Source organism: Pteropus alecto, unplaced genomic scaffold (genome assembly GCF_000325575.1).
Source record: "Pteropus alecto unplaced genomic scaffold, ASM32557v1 scaffold45, whole genome shotgun sequence".
In the NCBI taxonomy this organism is placed as follows: domain Eukaryota; kingdom Metazoa; phylum Chordata; class Mammalia; order Chiroptera; family Pteropodidae; genus Pteropus; species Pteropus alecto.
In genome coordinates, this window is record NW_006442491.1 from 8,819,792 (window position 1) to 8,843,572 (window position 23,781).

The following is a 23,781-nucleotide window of genomic DNA, read 5'->3' on the forward strand; positions in this document are numbered from 1 at the left end:
AGTTGAGAAAGAATATTGTAAATGGGAACTCTCATAAGAAAACTTGAGCAAGTGATGTTAGACTCCCTCCTTTACAACATATACAAAAATTAACTCAAAATAGATCATAGATCTAAATATAAATGTTCGTGACCTTGGTTAGGCAAAACCTTTTTAGATATGACACCAAAAACACAAATGACGAAAAGAAAACAGTTAAGTTGTACTTCATCCAGTTTAAAAGATTTTATGCTTCAAAGGATACTATTAAGAAAATGAACAGACAACAATAGAATTGGATAAAATATTTGCAAATCACATATTTGATAAGGGCTTAGTATCTAGAATATGTAAAGAACACTTATAGCTCAATAATAAAAAGACTAATAACTCATTTAAAAAATGGGCAAAGGCTCTGAATAGACATTTGTCCAAATATATACAAATGTCCAATAAACACCTGAAAAGATGTGAAACATCATTAGCCATCAGAGAAATGTGAATTAAAATCATAATGAGATACTGTTTCATACCCAGTGGGATGAATATAATAAAAAGGTGGATAATAACAAGTGTTTATCAAAGATATGATGAAATCATGATCTTCACACTGTAGTTCCTCTAAATGTTATACATGGAGTTATCATATGACCCAGAAACTCTCCTAGGTGTATAACCAAAGGAAATGCAAACACGTGTCTACACAAAAATTTGTACTCAAACATTCATAGCAGGTAAAAAGTGGAAACAACCTAGATGTTCGTTAACTAACGAATAAATAAAATATAGCATGGATTATTGTTTGACATAAAAATGGAGAATATACTGACAAATGCTCTAACACAAATGAACCTTGAAAACATTATATTAAGTGAAAGAAGCCACTCATGACAGACCACAAACTGTATGGTCCTATTTATATGTTTCCAGGATAGCACTGCAGTCCTTGATGACAGTGTTGAGTCTCTGATCAACCAATTCAGGGACCACCCAATTCTAGACTCTTCCCAACTCTAGGCTTTTTATTGTGTGACAATAACAAAAACTTTTTTTCAATCTACCTATATTTGAGTCTTCTATTACTTGCAGCAGAAAGGATCCCATCAGCTCAGTTCTCATCTCCAATCAAGGGAGTAACAAGAATTGTAGAATAGATGAGAGGCTAGCGGAGGAGGGCAGGACTGATGCTCATCTAGGATACATGATATACTTATCTCAGTTGTTTTATGTTAGCAACCAATCTCTGCTTGGCAATATACATTCTTTACTGCTTGCATACATATACATATATTAGGTAAAATTTAAAGCAGGTCTTTCTTCAGCAGAATTCTCCACTTCTACTCTAAAACATTTGAGTGTCTTATTGATTCCAAAATTGCCATTTTTTTCCTCTTCTAAAATACTTTGAAATGTCATTAGACATGATTGAAGTCATATGAATAATGCTGCACCGAAGCTCATGAAAGTAGAATGATACAAGAATGATGAGAGTACACAGTTCTATCTTATTTGGAAGGGTCTTACATTTCTTAAAATCCCTGGACAAATGTAAGGGTCTTACATTTGTCCAGGGATTTTAACCACATTTTAAGCTTATGCCATGTTTAGAAAATGCTTTATGAAGCATATATCTTATTCTAGTCTAATTCAGGTCATCTTGTCACAAATAGATGAGTCATTTCGGTTTAGAATGTGTCATTTGATTCTACATGTATACAGTCACGTTCAGTTACATAAGCATCTTCCCAATTATTTTATTTATAATTTTTAAGACACTTGGTGTTATTAATCATTAACTTATCATCAGACTCTGGGATAAGATGTTCTACAGGATAAAATCTGGTGGAAACCTGCTCCCTAGGGGATCCTAACAGGATAGTTGGAGTAGAAGAAACTGAGTTGCTCAGCTAGCTCCAGTTGTTATATTATATTAATATATATTAATATATTGACATATATTAATATATTACCACTTAGATTAAATTTTTCTATACTGCCTTAAAACTTCCACATCTAGTCCATCTAAAAGATTTTGTTATTGTTTTCTTATTTCAACAGTAAAGCAATCCTTATCGAATGCCTGTGTAACCAAATTTTCTGCCAAGAGACAGGATGTGTCCACAGACAGACTATAGTTTGATTAATGATACCACAGGGTACTGTGGGAAGTGAGAAGAAGATATATTTAACACCATCTGAAATAGGTAGGGAGCTTTCATGAATAAGAATGCAGTTGACCAAAGGCTGGAAGTATAAGGACTGGAAGGATAAGGAAAGTAGAAATGCACTGAGAAAGGTCCCCCAGATAGAATTGAGAGCATAAAGAGAGATGCTCATTAACCTTTCTTCTCAACCATTGCAATCACCTCTTGGATGATCTCTTTACTGTATCCTTACTGCCCAAATCTGCAGGTGCTAGGTAATTTTATCTCTAGCTCTAACATCCAAGTGTCATTTATAATAGTATCTCCACAGTGCTTCCTAGATATGGGCTTCAACAAAAAGGGTTTGGGAAAGACTACACTCCCTGGGTGTTCACAGTGCACAAAATCTAGAATGCGACAGCCAGGGGAGACATCTTTCTTGTTCATTACTGCGACCCCGTTGTCAGCACACAGCTTCACATGGTAAGTACTGAATAAATATTTGCTAACTAAACTAGCTTATTGAATGCTATTGAAAACTGAAGTGAAAAACCACTTAACTTTGAGGAACTCAGCACATGTATCATATGCGTTTTTCATCTTTTGTATAAATTTACCTATGCCATGACAAAACTCTCTTTAGGAAGTGTTGGCTTTCAGCGTAAAGTTAAGTTTCTTAGCCTAGAAGACAATGACCTGCCTATAAGTCCTCTGATTTCCTGCCTTCTATTTGTTACCTAAACAACATCAGATTGCTTTCCTTTCACACTCTGATTTTTGTCCCCTTCGAACCTTTCCTCATGCTGCCACTCTTCTATAATTTCTTCAGTTTTCATTCATTTTCCTAACTGTCCTCTGATGTCAACTCTCCTTCATCTTCATTCCACATTAGTATATTCTTTGCCTGCTAATATCCACCATTTAGGACCCAGTTCTGGCTTCACTTCCTAAAAACATCCAGGCTAGATGTTCTCACTGCATAACACCATCATTACATTTACCATGTTATATTACAATAATATTTTTAAAAGACAAGTCGTTTAACAAAAAGGACAGAAAATAAAGTAGCTTTCATTATCTTTCATTTAGGCCTTTCAAATATTTCAAATATTTTAACCTTCTTGTCCAGTGTGGCAAAGACTGGCTATTCACCAAACCCATTTTCCTTTCCTCTTTCTCACAGCTAGGCTACATTTCCCACATCTTTAGCAACCAAATGTGACCATGTGACTAAGTTCTGATCAATGTGAAATGGGTAGAAGTGAAATGCACCACTTCCATGCTTGGCCCCAAAAAGCCTCTCTCATGATCCACCTCTTTCTCTCTTTCTCTTGTTGCTATCTGAATGCTGATGGTCAAGGTGACCTTGAAACTCATCTTAAAGATTTCAGCGCTTTCGTTAGTCTGGTTCCTAAATAACTGTGGAGCAGAGTCCTCACCATCTTCCTCTTCAACTTCCTACCACTGCCAATTAGACTTAATATGAGTGAGAAATAAACTTCTATTGGATTATGCCTTTGAGATATGGTGGCTCATTTATTCTGACATCTAGTATCACCTTAATGAATACATACTATAAAAATTTGTTAAAATTCTTTCATTTCTAATCCTCACTTAGAAACATTTGAAATTAATCTGAGAACCATGTTAACTTCTCAAAGAAATGTGTGTATCAGAGGATCCCTACTCTCCGATAGCATAACCTTTTCTTTCTATTTATAAACAATTTTGTTTCTTGAGAGGTTAAGTTGGTGTCTCATTGTCTTGGCTTTCCTCTTCACCACTTGAGAAGTTATCTAATAAGTCAGAGCAGCCCATGAAGAGAGACACAGGCTTCCATGGGATACATCCAGATTTGGAAGTTGAGAATTCACAGAAAGGACAATACTGCTTGGAGGAGTCTAAACAGAGTCCCTACTAGCAGAGTGCCCAATCACTATCTGCTGTAGGAATGAATAAATGAATAATGAATGAGAGAAACAGTCACAATTGGGGAAGGTTGGGAGATGAAGTAAGGGCCTTACAGGCCAGGAGGACAAGCATTAACTATTGTTAGTGGGTAGAAACAAGAAAACCAGCACCTTGCATGGACCTCTGGCTGGACCTCATTGTTATCTACTTGGAAATGACATATATAAATCCCACTAGAATTGAATAGGCCTTCTATGGCAGGGTAAACCAGATTTTCTGTCTCAGATGGCAGTGAAAAAAAGGGCATCATTGAGATGCCCCCTTATCAGAACTATAAGAGAAATGCAGAGCAGAGAGATTTGTAGGATCCTAGGATCCTACCTAAAATGACAGCTGGGATGTAGGCTCTAAAGTCAATTAGATATAAATCAACTTTGGAACAAAGTGGCTGTCCTTCACCACCCTTCAGTGCTTTCATTCTTCTGATCTTATTTGTAACCAGATGCTCACTAGAGGATCACAGTGCTTTTATTAAATTATTCTAATAAACCAAAGAAAACAATACATCAGTGGTTTAATATCACTGAGAACAATTACCATCTACTATCTTCTTGATCAGTTATAATGTGCCATGTGAAAACAGTGCTTATCTCTGAGGTGCTCAAAGCTTTTGTGGTCATGATCTTATTTATTTACATAATATTCCTAAGAGATAGGTAGTGAAGAGCTATAACAGAATTAGAATTGTCATCATTTAATAAAAGAGACACAGGGCATTAAGCAACTTCTGCAAGGTTATAAAACAGGAAAAGTCAGGAGTAAGTTGAATTTCTCAATTCCACAACATCAGCATTAAAGCAAAAAAACTTGAAATCAGATCTGTGAGGCATGACAGTTCAGAACATATTTCACAAACGAAATAGCCAGGGGGCCGAATCTTTCTCTTTTCCAGGTGGGTACTAGCAGCAACAAACACTCCCTGGGAAGGCTGACTACTACATGCATGGACCTGTGCTGAGTACTGGAAGGATCATTCAGGTAGTCTCTCTTATAGCTCCCATCCTCATGGAGCTCATGAGCTATTGGGGAGATAAAATGCACATACAAAAATAGAACATTTTAGGACCAGAAAGCAAGAAGTAACCAGTGGCAACATCTAATCAAGTGTATAACAGTGGTAAAAAACAAATAAGAAGTCTGATAAGTCATTCCATATTTATACATTTGTTCATTCATGCATTTGTTCATTCAACACATTTTAAGCACCTGCTCTGTGCCAACTGCTATGCTAGATCCAGGTGACATAGTGGTGATCCAGAGGGGCACAGCCTCTGACCTCATGACACTCATGTTCTATATATATGCTGTCTAATACAATAATAATTAGCTACACATAACTATTTACATTTAAACTTAAATAATTAAAATGAAATACAGCGTGCGCGCATTCAACACATTTTAAGCACCTGCTCTGTGCCAACTGCTATGCTAGATCCAGGTGACATAGTGGTGATCCAGAGGGGCACAGCCTCTGACCTCATGACACTCATGTTCTATATATATGCTGTCTAATACAATAATAATTAGCTACACATAACTATTTACATTTAAACTTAAATAATTAAAATGAAATACATTTAGAGATTTAGAGCCTGAATTGCACGAGGCACATTTCAAGTGCTCATAACCATATGTGGCTGATGGCTACATTACTGGAAGGGACATACATACAGCATTTTTATCATCACAGGAGTTTCTCTTGTTCTGAGTTCAGCGAATTGTGGTCCATAGTCCAGAACTGGCCCATTGCTTACTTTTGTAAATAAAGTTTTATTGGAACACAGCTACACTCATTTGTTTATGTATTGTCTATAACTTCTTTCACACTGTAATGGCAGTGTTGAATAGTTGTGACAGACACTGTATGGCCCACTAAATATATTTACTATCTTGTTCTTTACAGAAAAAGTTTGCTAATCCCTGGACTAGGTGGTGATTCAGGTGCAGAACAAATACTTACAACAAAGGAAATGATGAATAAGTAAGGGTGCTGTGGAACAAAGAGGTTGGAGGCCTGACCTAGCTCACAAAAAAACGGGAAAGGCTTCCCTGAGGAAGGTGGTGTTTAGAATGATATTGGAATAATCAGTAGGAGTTTACCAGGTACAGTGTTCCCAGCAAAAGGAAGAGCCTGAGGATCTGTGGGAAGCGGGTAAGGGGGATTTGGCTGTGAGGAATCGTGAAGGAACAAGCATGGCCAAATGTCAGTTCCAAGAGGACAACTCCATCCACGTTGTCCATTGCTCATACTCTAGTGCCTAAATGGCATCTGATATATAGTAGGTATTGAAAAAATATTTGATGAATGAATGATCAGGTTATGCAGAACTCATAAGCTGAATTTAGGCTTGTAGCTCTTATCCTGATAAGCAACTGTTGAGTTTTAAGCAAATGATAGCTTAAAACCTGATCAGATATACATTTTGAAAGGGGCCATTGCAAGGCTGTGTGGCGAATGAGTCTTCTGGGAGCTCCACATTCAGTGATTCACAATGATTCATGGTTTCATGGATGGTGATTTTAAAGTCTGTACCATATCCATTATGGAATAAGATTTGATGAAGCAAACTGGTTCAGCTGATTCTGAAATTTTGAACCAACAACCAAAAATCAAAAGGAAAAAAGAGTCTTCTAAACTGCATGACAATGAACCAACAACAGAATCATGCTTTGACATATGGTGTGCACCATGGCCTTTCTTTGCCATGCAGGAAGCCAATGACTCATAGGTAAGTTATAACAAGGGTGGGGCTCCTGGAAGCACACAAATGGTTCTGAGAGTCATTTGGCTAAGCTCATGGGTTGAACTTGGATAACAAACAATAATTTTTCTCTTTGAATCAAATTGATATAACTTCTTGTACTTCAATAATGCTGAACTTTCTTAGCCCCACCCCAAACTTCTTTTCCCCTGAAGCTAGCCCAAACAGTGCCTGCCATTCAGCAACATGAAGAAACAGAAAGCCTTCCTGCTCAGAAAGAGAGAAACTGGCCAAGGATTCAGTTGTTTTTCCTTCTATCTGTGTATATTAGGATTTGGCTCATGTTTGCTCATACATATTCTCCTTGCTTCTCTCCCCCCCACTTTTCTCTACCTGCCACACTACAAAACCACACACATTTTATGCATGTCAAGAGCAGCCTAGGCACCTATAAGTTGGTTTATCTTTTGCTTGCCTTTCAAGACAGAATGTACCCTTAAAGAGATAATGCTTTTCTGGCTAAAATCTTTTGTTTTCATGGAAGGCAGCACATGCCATTCTTTTTTCTATAAAAAGTTTTTGCTCCTTGGAAAAATAAGCATCCTGTCTCCAAACAACCATTTCATTAAGAATAGGACATCACAACAATTTATTTCTTTGCTTCCAAAAAATATCATAATATCCATGGTTATAGTTACATGATTATTTTTTTTCTTATCTTGTGGCACATAACATAGAAAAAAAAAAGTAAATTCTTCCAGGACAAGGCTAATCCTGACTAGTTTTTTACCTGTACTCTTGAATCAACCAGCCTAGTTAATCCAGGAATTTCTTTAGCCAATAATTTCTGACCTCTAAGTAATGGATGGGTGCAAGACATGAGTAATGGTCAGTATAAAGATTGATACTACCCTTAACAAAAGAAAACTGATGTTTACAACCTGTTTATTTTAGTTTTTGAGTCATTTTCTCAGGTCGTCATGTGGAGTACTTCTGTTTTTCAGTCTATAGGTACATGATTCTGTGGTTTTGTAAAGAACTGACAAACAGGAAGCATGACCCCTTAGAGAAAATTCCAGGCCCTCTTACATAAACTAACAAACCAGTTCTTGAGGTATATACATCAGTTGTAGGATTTCCCCAGGTGTGCCAAATTATTTTCATGTGTTGACAAAGTGTTAGTGCCAAGGGCTCCTACATTCGTTTTTGGTTCTATGAAAGGCAGTGTTGTGTAGAGGTGCTAGAAACTGGTGGTGGACAGAGATGTCTTGCCCTGGATTGGCCATTTTGAGATCCTGGGTAACTGATGGCACCTGTTTAACTCTCAGTTGCCTGTTGAGAAATGTGTCACTAAGCTCTAGAAAATGAGATAACATGCTTCTCTGAAATCTGAGATCAGTTCTGCCATAATTACTCATGTGTGTGAGAAGATCTGGAGCTTAGTTTCTTTAGTACTAACTATCAGAGTAGGTGACTAAGAAACACGCCAAGTTGCAAGAGCCCAAGTGTTCAACAGTGTTCATGCCTTTAGCAAGCTCAGCAAAGGAACTAAGAAGTGAATTGACTCATGTTCCCCTGAGAGGTCTGGAAGCAAGCATTTGTGATGTCATGTGTTTGAAAATGGAGTTGAGGATTATCAAGGGCTCAAGAGGTGATTCTGAGGAATATCCATGCTATATAACATAAGAAGAACAAAAGGAAATTATTTTCAGAAAAAGATTTATCGAAAGTTGTGCTATCTGTTGTGTCATGTGAAATCACTTTGCTACCTGGCTATAGAAATCTAAGAGAAAAAGCATTTAGAATCTCACAGATTTAAAAAAAAAGTAAAACTGACCATCAAAGCTGCTTTTCTGAGCAAGTGTAATAAACAAAATAGCACCATTTTTTTCTTGCCATGAATTAAAATACTGAGGGACAGAAGTCCTGATTTTTTCAGGACCTCTTGTAAGAAGCAGTTAATGGGGTTGCATGCACTAAATAAGGGCTCGATAGATTCTACTGCAGCCAGTCCTTTAAGACATTCTTGAAATTAGTCAGAATATCTGGGATTGTTGTCCAGTTCTGTCCCTATCATCCATGTGGCTTTGATCTCATTATATTTCTGTCCTGGTTTTTGAATCCTTAAATTGGGTAAGTAGCAGTTCTGTCTACTTCACAGCAATGCTGTGAGTGTATAATGAGATCCTGGATATAAGGATCATTACACAGATAGAAGTATCGTTGTTGTTGATGCTGAAAATTAAAGGGGCAAAGAATTGGTTAAATTTTAAAGAAATCATCATCTTAATTTTGGATTCCCTAGAAGCAGACCCTCAGTAAAGTGTGCAAATGCAAATTGTTTATTCAGAGGGTGATCCGAGGAAGTGTTGTTAGAGGAGGGAGGATGTGACAGAAAAGGATAAGAAACCAGTGAAAGCTATGCTATCAAGCCATTTCCTACTGTGGGAAACTGGAGCTCACTTATACTGGGGACTCTGGGAAACAGTGTGGAACATTCTTCAGAGTTATGCACCTGAGGGATGAAGGAGTGGCGGTGTTTATCCTGCCACTCTATCAATGGTTGAGGGCTGCTCCTGGGAGTGTTGATTCTCTGGCATTTCTTGTCTGGTTCACAGGAGGGCATAACAGGCTTTAGGGGACCAGAGAAAGTCCTCAGGCAAAGGACATGGGAGCTGGTCTTTGGAAGGAAGCTTTGGACACAGAAATGGTAAAAGCAGAAAGGGAAAGTGAACACAGCACCAACAGGATCTACTGCTGTCATCATGATTTCATAACTACCTTTAATCTTAACCTTCACCTCTATTTTATTATTCTCTAATATTCAAATTGTTTTCATTTGAAGACTCGGTCTTTTACTCAAGTATTTCTGTCATTATGTGTTAAAGACAGTGACAATATGCAGACCAATATGCATCCTCTTGTATTCTGGCACTGTTTCATCAAAGAAAGTCTAAGAATGGAAATAAGGCAGATTCCCTAAGGGTCAACATTAACCAAGCTCACATTATGGAGAATTTCCTTTTGTCCTTGGCACTGTTCGAAGTCTCTGCATGCACTACCATAGTTATCACTTACAACAACCCTATTGGATAGGCACTATGATTATCTTCAATTCCCAAATGGGAAACTGAGGCACGAAGAGATTATGCCACTTACCCAAGGTCCCAGAGCTACTAACACAAGCTGGAATTCAAGCCTAGGCAGTGCCCAAGGAAGCCCTATCCCTAATTTCTGTGATGATTCAGGGCTGTGGGGTTTGGCAACAGGTTATGTGATGCTAGGAGTCAGAAAATCCTGGTTCCATTACTTCCAGCCATATGGGTGATTGAGTTCTTAGAATCTTGGATATTTATATGTGAAATTTGAAAGCCTATTATTGATTAACAATAATATTTCAAAAAGTGCAAATACATAGTAGGTTCCCACGTGTGGTAGCAATCATTAACTCTAACTAATATCGATTTCTCTGACATGGTGCTTTAAGATACACACACCAAAAAAAAAAAAAAAGAAAGAAAAAGAAAAAAGAAAGCTCTCTAAACATGGCTTTTTTTTTTTTTTTTTTTTTTTTTAGAAATAGGAAAGGAGATGCCTTTACTCCTTACATGAGACACTTGTAATTTTGTGATATCATTTTGAAATTGAGGCTAAAGAATTTGCAATAGCAAATACCACATTGAGTCATCAAATATGTTGTCTTGCCAGTTTGCTTTAAGAACTTGGAGGTTTCCAAAAAAAATGACATCTCAAAAAGGGCTTTAGTCTGAGTATTAAGAGACTAGGAAGAGGTTTCATGTTGGTGTGACTGTGGAGGCAGGCACTTAGCTTTACTGAGCCCTATTTCTCCAGGGGTAAGAAGACAGGGGATGAAGTGGAATTGTAAGAATTTCTACACTAACTCCCCTTCCTGTTAGTTGGATTATATGAAAGACAAAGAAAAAAAAGAAAAGAAAAGAAAAGAAAATGTCTCTCAATCCCTTTGGAATTAAATGTGTAAAGAAGAGAATATCTCTAGTGAGTCAGCTTTCTGTTAGGCCCTTCCTTTACCTCATTAAATGCCAATTTACATATTATTCAGTTCTTTTGTCCAGAGATTAAACTCTCCAATGTTAAGTAAACATTTTAATAACATCTTTCTACAGTCATAACTATATTATTAAACCGTCTCCAATAGGAACAATCAAAAAGTCTTAAAGGTCAAAATTCATTGAATGATATATTTCAGATTTGTGCACTTCATTATATGTAACTTTTGCTTCAAAGGAAAGAAAAAATAACTATAAACAAATATTGAAGTCTGGTTAATGATAAGCTTGTGAAAGAGTTAGGGGTAAAGTGTATTGATGATTCTATAATTTTCTTTGAAATGCATAAAGCATATGGATTAATGGATGAGGGATGGATAGGTAGATAGATATGTGATAAAATAAATATAGTAAAACATTAACTGTAGAATCCAGGTGGTAGACATATGAATATTTATTGTAAAACTCTATTTTGTAAGTTTGCAGTAAGATGTTTGAGGAAATACATATTTTCCCCCTAGTGATAAAAACACAGACACTGGGGCCAGACTGCACTACGAAGTAGAGGTTTAAGTAGAGGCTTAATCTTAGGCAAATTTGCCTAACTTTTGTATGATCTCTTGCCTCATCTAAATGATAGGGATGGTAATAGTATTAAACTTGTAAGGATGTTGTGAAGCTCAAATAAATTAGTATTTTTAGAGTTCTTTGCATGCAGTACGAGGCAAAATTTTGTTAAATGAAATTTTTAAAAATCATCTCATATATAGGGTCATCGGTAGGAAAACAGAATGTACTGACTTTTCTTGGACATTTAACTCTGAGAATGCAGAATTTTATTAAAATCTGATGACAGCCTATACACCCTAAGGTATTAGTTATTTTCTCCCTAATCCAGAATATTTCATCTCCTGCTAAGAGGTAACACAATTATTGGGATGAATCAATAATATTTCATTTCTATTTTCATTTCCTTCAAAAAGTTTCACTTGCTTAAAACATATTTCTTGGCTCCAGGCTTGGAGTATACATAATATCTGGATATCAGCATAAATCGTTCACTGTTAGTTAGATTATACACTGGAGCAGCCACTATGGAAAACAGTATCATTCCTCAAAATGTTAGAAATAGAGCTACCATATGACCCAGCAATTCTACTTCTGGATAATAATTTGAAGAAAACAAAACACTAATTCAAAAAGATATACTATACACATTGCAGCATTATCTACAATAACCAAGATATGGAAGCAACCTAGGTATCCATTGATAGATGGATAAGAATGAGGTGTATATATATATATATAATGGAATATTACTCACAAATAAAAAAGAATGAAAGATTGTCATTTGCAACAACATGAATAGATCGAGAGGGTATCATGCTAAGTAAAATAAGTCAGATAGAAGAGCATGTAGCTACCTAGTCATACAAAATACTCCAGAGATTTAGTGATTATTAAAAGAAGGGCGGTGAATATTCTCCAACAAAGGTTAAGAAATCTGTAAATTAATTAATGAGGTTATACACTTTGATGTCTACAAACAAGCTTCTATATTATATGTGCGTAGCCTTTTTAGTATTTTAAAGAACTAAGCATATGAATAGCAAATGGCAATTTAAATAACAAGCAAAACAAGCTGAAATGAGAGTTCTTACAAACAATAGATTAGTAAAAACAGATGGCTTTTATTCATTCCACAAATATTATTAAGCACCTACCTACTATGTATAGGCTTGACCTAGGTGCTGATGATTCAGCAGTGGATAAGATAGAAATCTCTGCCCACATGGCTCTCATATAGAAAATAAATAGATGTCTGAGTGTGTGTGCACGTATGTCTTAAGTACTAAAGAAAACAAGCATGAAAGAGAGGCAAGAAGTGAGGAGGTTTGCAATTTTAGATAGAGATTACCTCTCATTGAGGAGATAACATCTGAGAAAGGGAGGGAAGGCACAGGCATGTCCTGTTTTTCAGCCATCTGGGAAATGCAAATGGGAGAGGAAGTGCACATGTCCCCAGGTGAAAGGATGCATGGTTACTTGCTCCAGTGTGACTGGAATATAGTGAGCTCTGAGAAAAGAAGCACAGAATGAGTCAGAGAAGACCAAGTCATGTATGTGATGGGCCTTCTGGCTGTTGTTAGGATTTTGGCTTTTACTCTGTGTGAAACAGGAGTCATGGGATGGATTTGGGCAGAAGAGGGACATCTTGATTTCATTTCAACAAGATCAGATCATTCTGGCTGCTGTGTTGAGAACATTTTTTTCCGATGGTGGTTGAGGGGAAGGCAAGGGTGGAAGTAGGGTATGGTGGTTTAAAAATATGTCCATGAATTTTCTGATACTCTTCCCAGTGAGAGATGAGATAGTTCTTTCCTCCTGAACCTGATGGGCTTCTTTGTGACTACTGCAATCTACAGAGTAAGGTAGAAGTGAAGCTGACCTCTGATGCCAGGTTGTAAAAGGCCACAAGACTTCTACTTTATTTACTAGACAACTCTCTTGGAGTCTTTCCTGCAGGAAAGGCCATGTGGCAATCCAGTCCACCATCTGGACTGTTTTTCAGCCATCCCAGTCTGGGAGTGAGGAAGCCATCTTCTAGACAGATTCTCCTGGTCCAGCTATTCCAAGCCCAGTTAAATGACTCATCACAGCTGAGGCCCCAGATATCAGAACAGGGAAGAGCTGTTCTTCTTACAACTATTTCTGAATTTCTGACCAGCAGAATCTGTGAGCATAATAAAATGGTTGTTGTTTTATGCCACCTTGTATTAGGAGGGTTTGTTATTCAGCAATACATAACTGGCACTCAGGGAGATGAAATGAGGCTCTTGCAACAACACAGGTGAGAGGTAATGGTGGCTGTGACCAGAGTGGTTGCTGTTGGAGAGCTGAGAAGTGGTCAGATTCTGGACACACTATGAAGGTAGGATCTTTAGTTTGCGGACTGATTGAATGTAGAGTGAAAGAGATAAATCATGAATGATGCCCAGGTTTTTGGTTTGAGCCATTAGAAGGATAGAGTTGTCATTTACTGAGACTGGAAAAACTTTAAGGGGAGACGGTTTGGAACTAGAGGGGGAAAGTATCAAGAGCTCGGTTTTGGACATGATTAGATATGCAGTTAGAAAAGAGAGAAGGTACAAGGACTGAGCCTTGGGTCGTCCCATTGTTTAAAGGTCAAAGAGATGGAGAGGAACCTGGAAAAGAAACTCCAAAGGAATAGCTAATGCTATAGAAGGGTCTTATTCTGGAAGCCAAGAGAAGGTGCTTTAAGGAGGAGGTAGTGATCACTCATGTCGAATGCTGCTGACAGGCCTTGTATAATGAGAACTGAGAAACCATCACTGGATGAGGGAAGTGGAGGGTTTAAGACTCATTTACTGAGTACCCATTATATGCCAGGCACTATACTTAACACTTGTAAAAGAAGTCGAGGAGAAAGAGAAAACTGTAGTCTAATTTTAGTAGATAACAGCTATCATTTACTGAGTATCTACTATATATCTGATAGTTGTTGGGAGCCTTACATCTATGATCTCAGTTCATTTTTGTCATTGCCTTGTGAGATATGGATCAGAGACATGAAGTTACCTGCCTAGTGTGGCACAGTTAGTAAGGGGCAGAGCTAGGTTTCAAACCCAGTCCTATCTGATGTTGAAGCGAGTTGTCTTATCGCTATCATTCTTCCTTGAATGGCTCTTTGGGAAATCCTGAGGGGTGCTGGGGTGAGAAAAGCCACCAGGAAAATAATATCTTTCTGGAGAGTTCATTTTTACTCAAGGTTTTAAGGGAGGACATAAAAGTAGTTTTATAGTAAAAGAAATGTGAATGTATTATAGAGTGGGATGCAAAATTCTAAAATAAATTTTTAAATAACTGAATAACACGTGTGTGTGCTTATTGCCTGAGTTGCTTAGGGTTATGTGTGGTTTTCTCTTCTTGGTGAATCAATTTATGAATATCTTACCCTAGCTTCTCTGGAGAGGTTGATTTGCTGGTTTTTCTGGTTAGGTTGTGAGAACAGATGTAGCCTAATTGATAACGGCATTCCAGAGTTAAGGTTGTTAACCTGGGGATCTGAGAAATTCCTAATATATGAACTCTCAACATGGAAAATTTTATGATTATGGACATGTTCATTTTTCTAAAAAAGTATCTATCAGATCCTCAAAGGAACTTTGACTTCCAAAAGGCTAAGCCCACATGGCAGAGAAAGGTCAGGTATCACTTGTGGTTAACAGAATAATTATGGTTTGCACATAACCTTTGTCTTCATCAATTTTTGAAGGCCCAGTTTATACCATATCTAGAGAACAATAACGGTGACCATACTTTATGAGTGCATTGTCTAACTAAAGTTTTGTGTCATTTCCTATGAAGTCTGAAAGATAAAGTTTGACTAGTAAAATATTGTCAGTTCTATGACATTTTGACAAACACTTCGGCACGTTATATTTGAAGCCAGGGAAATCTAGTATATGTGGTCTGTCATAATTGCTCCTCAAACTTGCATATTCCAGGATTAAGTGTTCATGTAACTCAGGAAAATGAAGATGTAAGACTCATCTATTGCTTTTTAAAAATATGAACTAAGTCAAAATGAAGAGAAGCCAAATTCTCTGAACCATTCTTCCTAAATGTGTATGAGAAAACAGCACTCTATTTGTAACTTATTTTTCTATTTACCTATAGTTCAGAGAGTACAGATATGTGGCTGGTAGCAATATTAACTTGAAATTCACATTATTTTAATTTTTAAAGATTAGATGCCAATACTTAAAAATCAGGAGATTCTCTTCCCCACTTACCACATTTGGATTTCCAGCTTCTTTGTAAAATCCTAAGATCTGTCAACATAGGACCTGTTCTACCTCAAGGTGACAAAGAGCTTTGTTCAGGTAATCCTATTCTTACCACTTCCTACTGCTCCATACCAGGCCCTGCCACCCTTCTGGGCATTTGCAATCTCTACCTCTGCTGTAATCAAATAATCTTCAAGGTGGCAAAACTATTGAGTGGAGCAGGATTCAGATGGCATTGTGATGCTTAAAGTAGATTGTGGAGAACAATTTTGAATACTTCTGAGAGTTATGTTTATAGTGTTTTTTTTTCCCCCCTAAATGTTTAATCTAAATTGCGAATTACCTGGCCAACATCTCTGTTTTTAGTAGGATGGCAACATCTCCTCTCACATGAATTTACAAGTGGTATACTTTAGAATTCCAGTAAAACTATATTAGTTCAGGCCAACTGAGACAAAGGGGACAACATTTAGTAAAAAGATTAAATTCAGTGTATTCCAAAATAAATGTAGCAGAATCCTTGCGAGTAGGTTAATATCAGTCTACTTCTAACAGTGGAAACTTTAGCAAACAGATACTACTATTAAAGCCATTTGGCAAATAGATGTAATTAGTAGGTATTAAATATACTTAAAAACATCTGTTCTTTTAATTAAGAAAACATCTGCACCTGAACATAACACTCTCCTGAGCCAGCTATTTCTTCATAGATAATGCAACAAATTACAGGCCTTCTCAGGTTGAATAATTACACCTCAGATTTAGTAGCATTCAAATGATTGTGCTTTTGCATTGGTCATATTTGAGTGCATTGTATTTGGCTATACCAGTCAGATGCTCGTCGTAAGCATATAGTCTATGCCAAAACACAAAACAAAGTAAAAGTATAGCTTAGGGAAAGGCATCTTTGCCACAAATTGAAAGCAAATGGCCACAACAAACTTTTCCTTCAAAATGTAAATGTCAGCACTGAAAATGGGTATGATGAGGTTGCAGAATGACTTTTATAGACATTTTAAAGGAATAGAATATCCATGAGTTCACTTATTTATTGCTGCTTAAGAAACCAACACCACACTTAAAATAACAATCATTTGTTAGCTCAAGAATCTGTAATTTGGACAGGGTTCATCAAGGTTGACTAATTTATACACCATAAAATATCAGTTAGAGAAGACAGACCCTGAGCTGGAGGATCCACTTCCAAGACAGTTCTCTTATACAGTTTATAATCTGGTGCTGCATCTCAGCTAGGAGTACAGCAAAGATACTTGGTTTCTCTCTACTTGGGCTTCTTCTCTGGGCTGCTTGAGCTTTCTTCTAGTATGATGGCTGGGTTCTAAGAGTGAGTGTTCTGAAAGGACTGGGTTCAAGCTATAATGTTTCTTGCAACTTTAATCCCAAAAGTCCGTCCCAGATTCTGTCTTCTGTCACATTCTCTAGGTCACCTCTCAATGAGAAACATACCAAATAATTTGCAACTATTTTTCATCTACTTCATCACATTCCCAAGTTATCACTATTACCAGGAAATTCCGTGCTAAGTGAACTGCTTATTCAGAGTGGCCACCTGCCCTTGAAGAAAGCTTTCGAAAGCAGCTTATCTCTAGAACTCCGTCTGAGCCTCAGTGTGAGTCCACATGACTCAGAGTTACATGGAGGAAAGAAAAAGAAGGGAAGAGATGCGAGAAAAAGAAAGGAATAAGCTAGAATCAGTTTCCATGAGAAGAAGAAAGGAAAGTCTATTTTTCTCAGGTTGTATCTATAAAGTACAAAATTAAGTTGAAACTTAGTTGGAAAAATCTAGTCATTTTGATTGGTTCAATAATAATAATAATAAGGCTAATAAATAACATTGTTGGTAGCTGCTCTAAAGCTTTTAGTTTATAAATTCTCCTAAAAACTGATGAGATTATTGGCCTCTATTTCAATCAGTGTGCAACCTAGGCGAGCCCCAAAGACACTAATGTTTACAAAGCTCTGTCGGGCAGTTACCACTGTGCACAATTAAACTATCAACCATGGTTCTCATTCTCCAGAAGTTTATCCCATAACAAAAAAGCAGGTGTACCAGGAAATTGCAGGTCTCAAGAAGATGTAGAAAGGTGTAAAGAACAGGAAGGTTAGTTTCAGTGGTTATAGAACTAGAAAAGACTTCCATGATAACCCTTTTTTGTCTTTCCCCTTCATCTAGCATCTTCTGAGTATCACCTTGGCCACGGTACTACCTCTCCTACCCTAAGCTGAAGTCTCATGAAATTGAGAGAAATTTCTCAAATGCCCTGCATTCTATCATGCCTCCCAGAGTTTGCACTTTCCTCCTCATTCCTAGAGAGCTTCATGACATGCTTCCCATGCCCTTCACCTAGCAACTCCATCTCTGGAGCTCTTCTCCTTTCTTTTACTCATTTCGCTCCCCAAAATAAACTCCCCATTTACTTTGACATTTCAAATGTATCAAGATTCAGTTTGAGTCCTACCTGCTCTATAAAGCCATCACTGACCACCCCAACCTGTGGGGTCCTAGAAAGTAGTGCAAAAGAAACTGAATTTGGAGCAACATGGATTTGGGTTCAAATCCTGACTATGCCACTTGTGATTCTATACAAGTTCCTTAATCTCTTCTTTCCTTATCTATAAAATGGGGACAATGCTATACCACTTCATGAGGCCGTTATGAGGGCACAGTTGACTTTTACACGATATACTTAGCTTGGTCTTGAAACAACATTGATATATGTTTTATCCCATCCACTCTGAACTTCTGGTATTTAATATCGGGGACACCCATTTGTCCTCAAATCATATCTGCTTTGTGATAGCTCAGCTCTTGTATTTGCTTATTATTTAACTTTAATTTATTATTTAATTTTAATATAAGCTTTCTCTTAATAGCTAAATTATAAACTTTTTAATATATCTTTATACATCCCAGGGATAACAGATTCTTAAAAAATATTGGTGCATGAATGAACAATAGAATGAACAACTACCTCATAGGGCCCAGTATAGGACTCTTTGTAATATTACAACATTTAGGGTCAAGAACTCACTGAATTAGAATAATTCTACCTCAGAACATTTTATTTTTAGGAAAGATATGCTTAGGAAAAAGATCAACATTTTTCCTTCATCCTATAGATCAATTAAAAAAAAGAAATTGTGACTCCTTCCCATGAAAAGATACCTCTGGGGAAATGCAATATTAAAAGCACTGAAGACACAAGGACTACCTTCCTAACTTCAGGTTTTCCCAATAAAGTTGTATGGCCAGGTGAAAAATAATAAGTTGAGATAAAAGAGCAATTATGTAAATAATAGTTCCAAATTAATTATATGGGGATTAAGATAATGAATAGGAAATTATAGGAAATTTCAAGTTCGGATTAAGACACTAAGAGCCCTTCTGTCTGTTATGAGGATATGCTCATGAGGAGGGAGAACAAACCCTCTAGGACAATAATATTCTGTTATTGATTGAGGCTCCATTAGTCAGAAGTAAGAGGTGGGATGTCATATTAGAAGTGAACAAAGAAATGGGCTTAATCAGTGATGAAAACTAATCAGCAGTGCATCCTCAGGTCATACGAGGTTTAAGGAGGAAAAACAAACAGACAACAGTCAAGTTCCAAAACAGGTCAGAAAAGATCTCTAGAAGGTTTTCAAAATGGAAAGAATCTGGTTCTCTTGCCAGTCTTGAGGTTGGAGAGTTGAACCTGGACTCCGTACTAGAGTACTGAAACCAGGCTATGTTAAAACAAAGCAAAGGAGGGCTCTCGAGAAACTGTCTAACAGTACTTGTCAAATTGTGTTTTATGCTCGATAACCCCATGTCAACAGAATCTTACAAGGTCTCCAACTATATACAAGAGACAAATGTGCTGCTGTGTGGTTGCATTTAAGCAGAAAGAGAAAGGATGGGGGGATCTTCAGAGGAGATGGTAGGATTTTAGATGCTGCTTCATAGGACCCTAGGCCTGGCAGAACGTGTTTGGAAAACTACTGGCCAGGACATCTGTAAGCCTTTATGGAGTGCTTATCAATTATCAAGATTTTTTGTTAAGACCCGATTTGTTAAAGGGTCTCAAGGGAAAATCGCTTAAAACTAAAAAACAAGGAACAACTGAAGACAACTTTATCCATATCATGAAGGGGAAATCTAGTCCTGTCTTCTCAACAACACCAAGATCTCAGCAGTGCTTACTCTTTATGGAAAATATTTCTAAAGCAATAATCAAGTCTCTCAGTGGTTGCAAATTCCAACTTAGTAACACTTAAATATATCTGAGCCAACAAGTTCTGGATGGCCTTTCAAAAAGAGCTGTCAGAAAAGGTAACAAGAGCCCCGATATTTCTTGCTACTCTCAGGGAAGCCTCAATGTCCAAGGTTACTTACAGTCTTGTGAGAGCACTTAGTAATAAATCTTTAGGATCCTGGCTTTTGTTCTTACTTAGAAATGATTGTAACCATGTAGCTAAATTTTTAACCTTAGACACTAGAAGATGCTTATAAAACCAAGATAAAATAAGAAGAATGGCTTTGATGACCTCTCTATCCAAATGAGAGTCATCAGGGTCAGAATGATCCAGAGGGTGAGTAGGTGAATGGTTAGTCTTACAGGCATTTCAAGGACAAGGAGCATCTTCGGTGATAGCAGTCTGAATTGACACAATGGAAATAGATGTTGCATATTATCATGATTGCTCTCCAGCAACTGGCAGGAGTTGAGTGTTTTCTCTTTATACTGCACTAAGTTTCAGATACTGAGCTGGGAGAAGCTAGGCCTGAGATTTCAGGTAGACACTTCTAAGGCTAGGGTAATGCCTATGTTAAGAGGAGACCATAACCTATCCATACACAACCTAGGCTCCAGAGTACTTCCCCATACCCCGCCCCTCTACCTCTTACAACTGGATGCACAAATTTAATGTACTGAGTGGCGAATTGGCCCCCAGCCAGCCCAACATGTTCTGTGATCTTAGAACAATCAGACCTGTCCCCTGGGTGGATGCTGGTTCTCTGGGAATGGATGAAAGATGGAGGACTGTATAGGTTCCCTGCCCAGCTTCTCATTTCCCAACAGTGAAGCTACCTGTTTGGCTATGCTAATGTACTTTGGAAGCAGGTGAGCTCATCTCTGCTACTTAGAGCAGAGTGCCAAGGCATTATGTGGGAAGTGGGAAACTGCCTTTTTCCACGTATCTTACAGAGCCCAGCTCCCTCTTTGAATAAGCTGATAACTTTTCTTGGTTTGCTCCTCCTCCTCCTCCTCAGTATATCACCATCAAACATTCTGCCACAACAGAAGCAAAAAAAAAAAAAAAGTATCAAATGGGAAAACAAAGGCTGTATGGTTCATGTGGGCAGGGTGTAACAATAAGCCACATTTTCTGAACTGTCTTCCAAAGGAATGCTGTGATGTCAAGTTTCAAAGAAAGACTCTGGCCCAAAATCAAGCTGTAAGCTATGATAATGCTCCACTAAACACCAAAAATAATCCACCTATTATCCAGAGAAGCATTTCTCATATACTGGGGAAAATGCCATCCATACCACATAATCTCAGCGACTTTCGGTTTACTTTCACTTCCTTTTTTTTTTTATAAAGCATGATGAATGCAGCCTGTTATGATTTCTTGACGGACTGAAATTTAGCTGAAAAGTTTGAGCCTTCACGAGTCTGCCCCAGAAATGCTTTGAGAGAAAACAAAAGTCTAGTGTGTATGTTTGTATTTTCTGTTTAAAGGTCTTGGGACTGTGTGTGCCCTCTCTTGCACAGAGAAGAAATTTTCTCCTTAACCCACATCTAAACTGTTTGGTAGCCAAGCATTTGAAATTAGCTGAAGTGAAGAGTCATAACACATAACACTTCATAAAAAAGAACTTTTGGTGAAGACAGCTTCAAACAGTTTTACAAAGAAATTTGAAATGTTCTGGTCAGAGTCAGGAAGGGATTGCTTCTTACCTGGGCTTCTTTCAATATCCCATTCTTTGTGCAGTTCTCACTTGGCAAGCCGTCACTCTGTTTTTTGTGATTGTGAAGATTCCCATTACAAACAGCACCACCTCCAGAATTAGCCATTTGTGTGAAATGATGGAACCCAGCAGATTTTCCTCCAGAAGTTCTTGGCACGCTTCAGTTTTGAAGTTGGTGAGGGGATAGGATAAGCACTTTAGGCTGAGCTCTTGGAGGAATCCTACCAATCAAGATTTTCCAGAAGAAGAGCAACAATCTATCTTTTGGGGAGATCTTTGAAACTAAAAACAAACTGTTACCTTTCCACTCCTCAATTTAGAATGTGGCTTCCACGGCAGCAAACTAGATCCTGAGACTACAAAGAAGATTGCCCATGCTGGCTCACTTATGGACTGAGGAAATCAGGAGACTGCAAAACCCAGTGGCAAACTGTGAGGGGGCGGACTGGGAGGAGGAAAACCTTTTAAAGACACATGCACACACACATACACACATACACAGAACACACTTACATGGAGTCTTCTATGTAGGTACAGTCAGTTCAGAATTTATGTCTATTCCCCAGCCCTCTCTCTGGCATCTAATTACACTTTTGGTTGTAAATCAAGTGCAAAGTCAACATTTTTTTTTTTTTTTTTTACTGTAAAATAACATTCAGAAGTCATTGCCAGGAGTTAGAGGGAGGAGAGAATGGGAAGTTACTGTTTAATGAGCACAGTTTCAGTTGAAGAAGAGGGAAAAAGTTTTGGCAATAGATGGTGGTGATGGTTGCACAACAATATGAATGTACTTAATACCACTGAACTGTACACTTAAAAATGGTTAAAATGGTGAATTTTATGTGATGCATATTTTCCCATAATACAAAAATAGTGAAGAAAAATAATATTTAGAATTCATCTAATGTCAAACCTGCCTAATGTTTAACCTGATGTTAAAACCAGTGATATGATTAGAGGTGCTAACTCATCAAAAATTCCTGTGAGACAGAAGTTTGGGAGACAGAATACTTGGTTTCTCATCATGACTGCATTATCTTTGTCACGACCTAGAGGAAACTATTTTCTCTCTTTATGCTTTAGTTTCTCTACCTATAAAATGAGAAAAAACATTTTTTTGTGGGCTAATGTCTGATGAGGTGGTAAGAAAATAAAACTGTGGCCTGGCTTTTTTACTGACACAGATGTTGTGAGACAGATGGTGACTGCAATGTCCCAGTCATGAACACCTCTGGTTTACTTATTAATTCATTCTCTCAATGCACTAGTCATCAAAGGTCTGTTACCTCCTATCACCATCCAATGGCATTGTGGTGATATGGTTTGTCAGACAGTGTCAATCATTTATAGCTTGTTAGGTTCTCCCAAGTCTATCCTCACGGTTCTTCTAAATCAAAACTTCTTTAACATCAGGCACTTAGAAAAACAAAACAAAAATATTTATTGGGTCAATGGCTAAAAACAAAGAAAAAAGAAAAACAAAAAGATAAAAATGGCCGCTGTTGCCAAAGCCTCATTTCCTGGTTCTCAACTTTAAACAGGGTTTATTTCCCTTCCAGAAAGAAGTGCCTTACAGAGGAGGTGATGATCATGCTTCTCCTAACCATGATTTGTATGTGAGCATTGCCAATTTTTCCATCCCATGGAGAGCTGAAGGAATAAGTTCTTGGGCCAAATAACAGGATGAAGTTAATTCCAAGAATACCCACCCTTTTATGTCTCAAGTTCTGAATTTTTATTGCATTTTCTCAACCATTGTCATCAAAGTAGAACTAGATTTTTACTGGTCTCTCTTTCATGGCTAGTACACCTGGTGTTGGGAGATAAAACCGTGTTGTTGACTTATTTCCTTCTAGACTTATGCAAAAGAGAGATGGAAAGGTAAGATGGAGCACTGGTAACTGTTGGCCTGACTGCTTCAACTAAGAAAGACAAGTCGAAGACACTGCTATTTTGGATGAGCTATACTGACTTGTAGAAAGTTATTTTTTAATAAAGATTTTGAGATAAATCTAACTAAATTCTGAACTTTAGATATTTCTATCCTTCCTGCTTTTCTTCTCTTCTTTTTTCTTCCCTTTCCTCTGTTAAATTTCTCCTTTTCTCCTTTTTCCTAACTTTCTCCCTCATCCTCTTTTTCTTCTCATTTTTTTTGCAAGGGGAAAAAAG

The 23,781-nt window shown here is 37.5% G+C and overlaps 1 protein-coding gene across 1 annotated transcript in view; it reads right to left on the minus strand.

The window, feature by feature from the left end:
• Nucleotides 1–21,985, minus strand: part of SPTLC3 (serine palmitoyltransferase long chain base subunit 3) — a 148,947-nt gene extending 126,962 nt beyond the window's left edge. Inside the window, exon 1 of the mRNA XM_006921585.2 lies at nt 21,602–21,985. Within this exon, the coding sequence (XP_006921647.1) occupies nt 21,602–21,718 (117 nt within the window). The 5' untranslated portion in view covers nt 21,719–21,985. The remainder of the gene's footprint in view (nt 1–21,601) is intronic.
• Nucleotides 21,986–23,781: the final 1,796 nt, after the last annotated feature.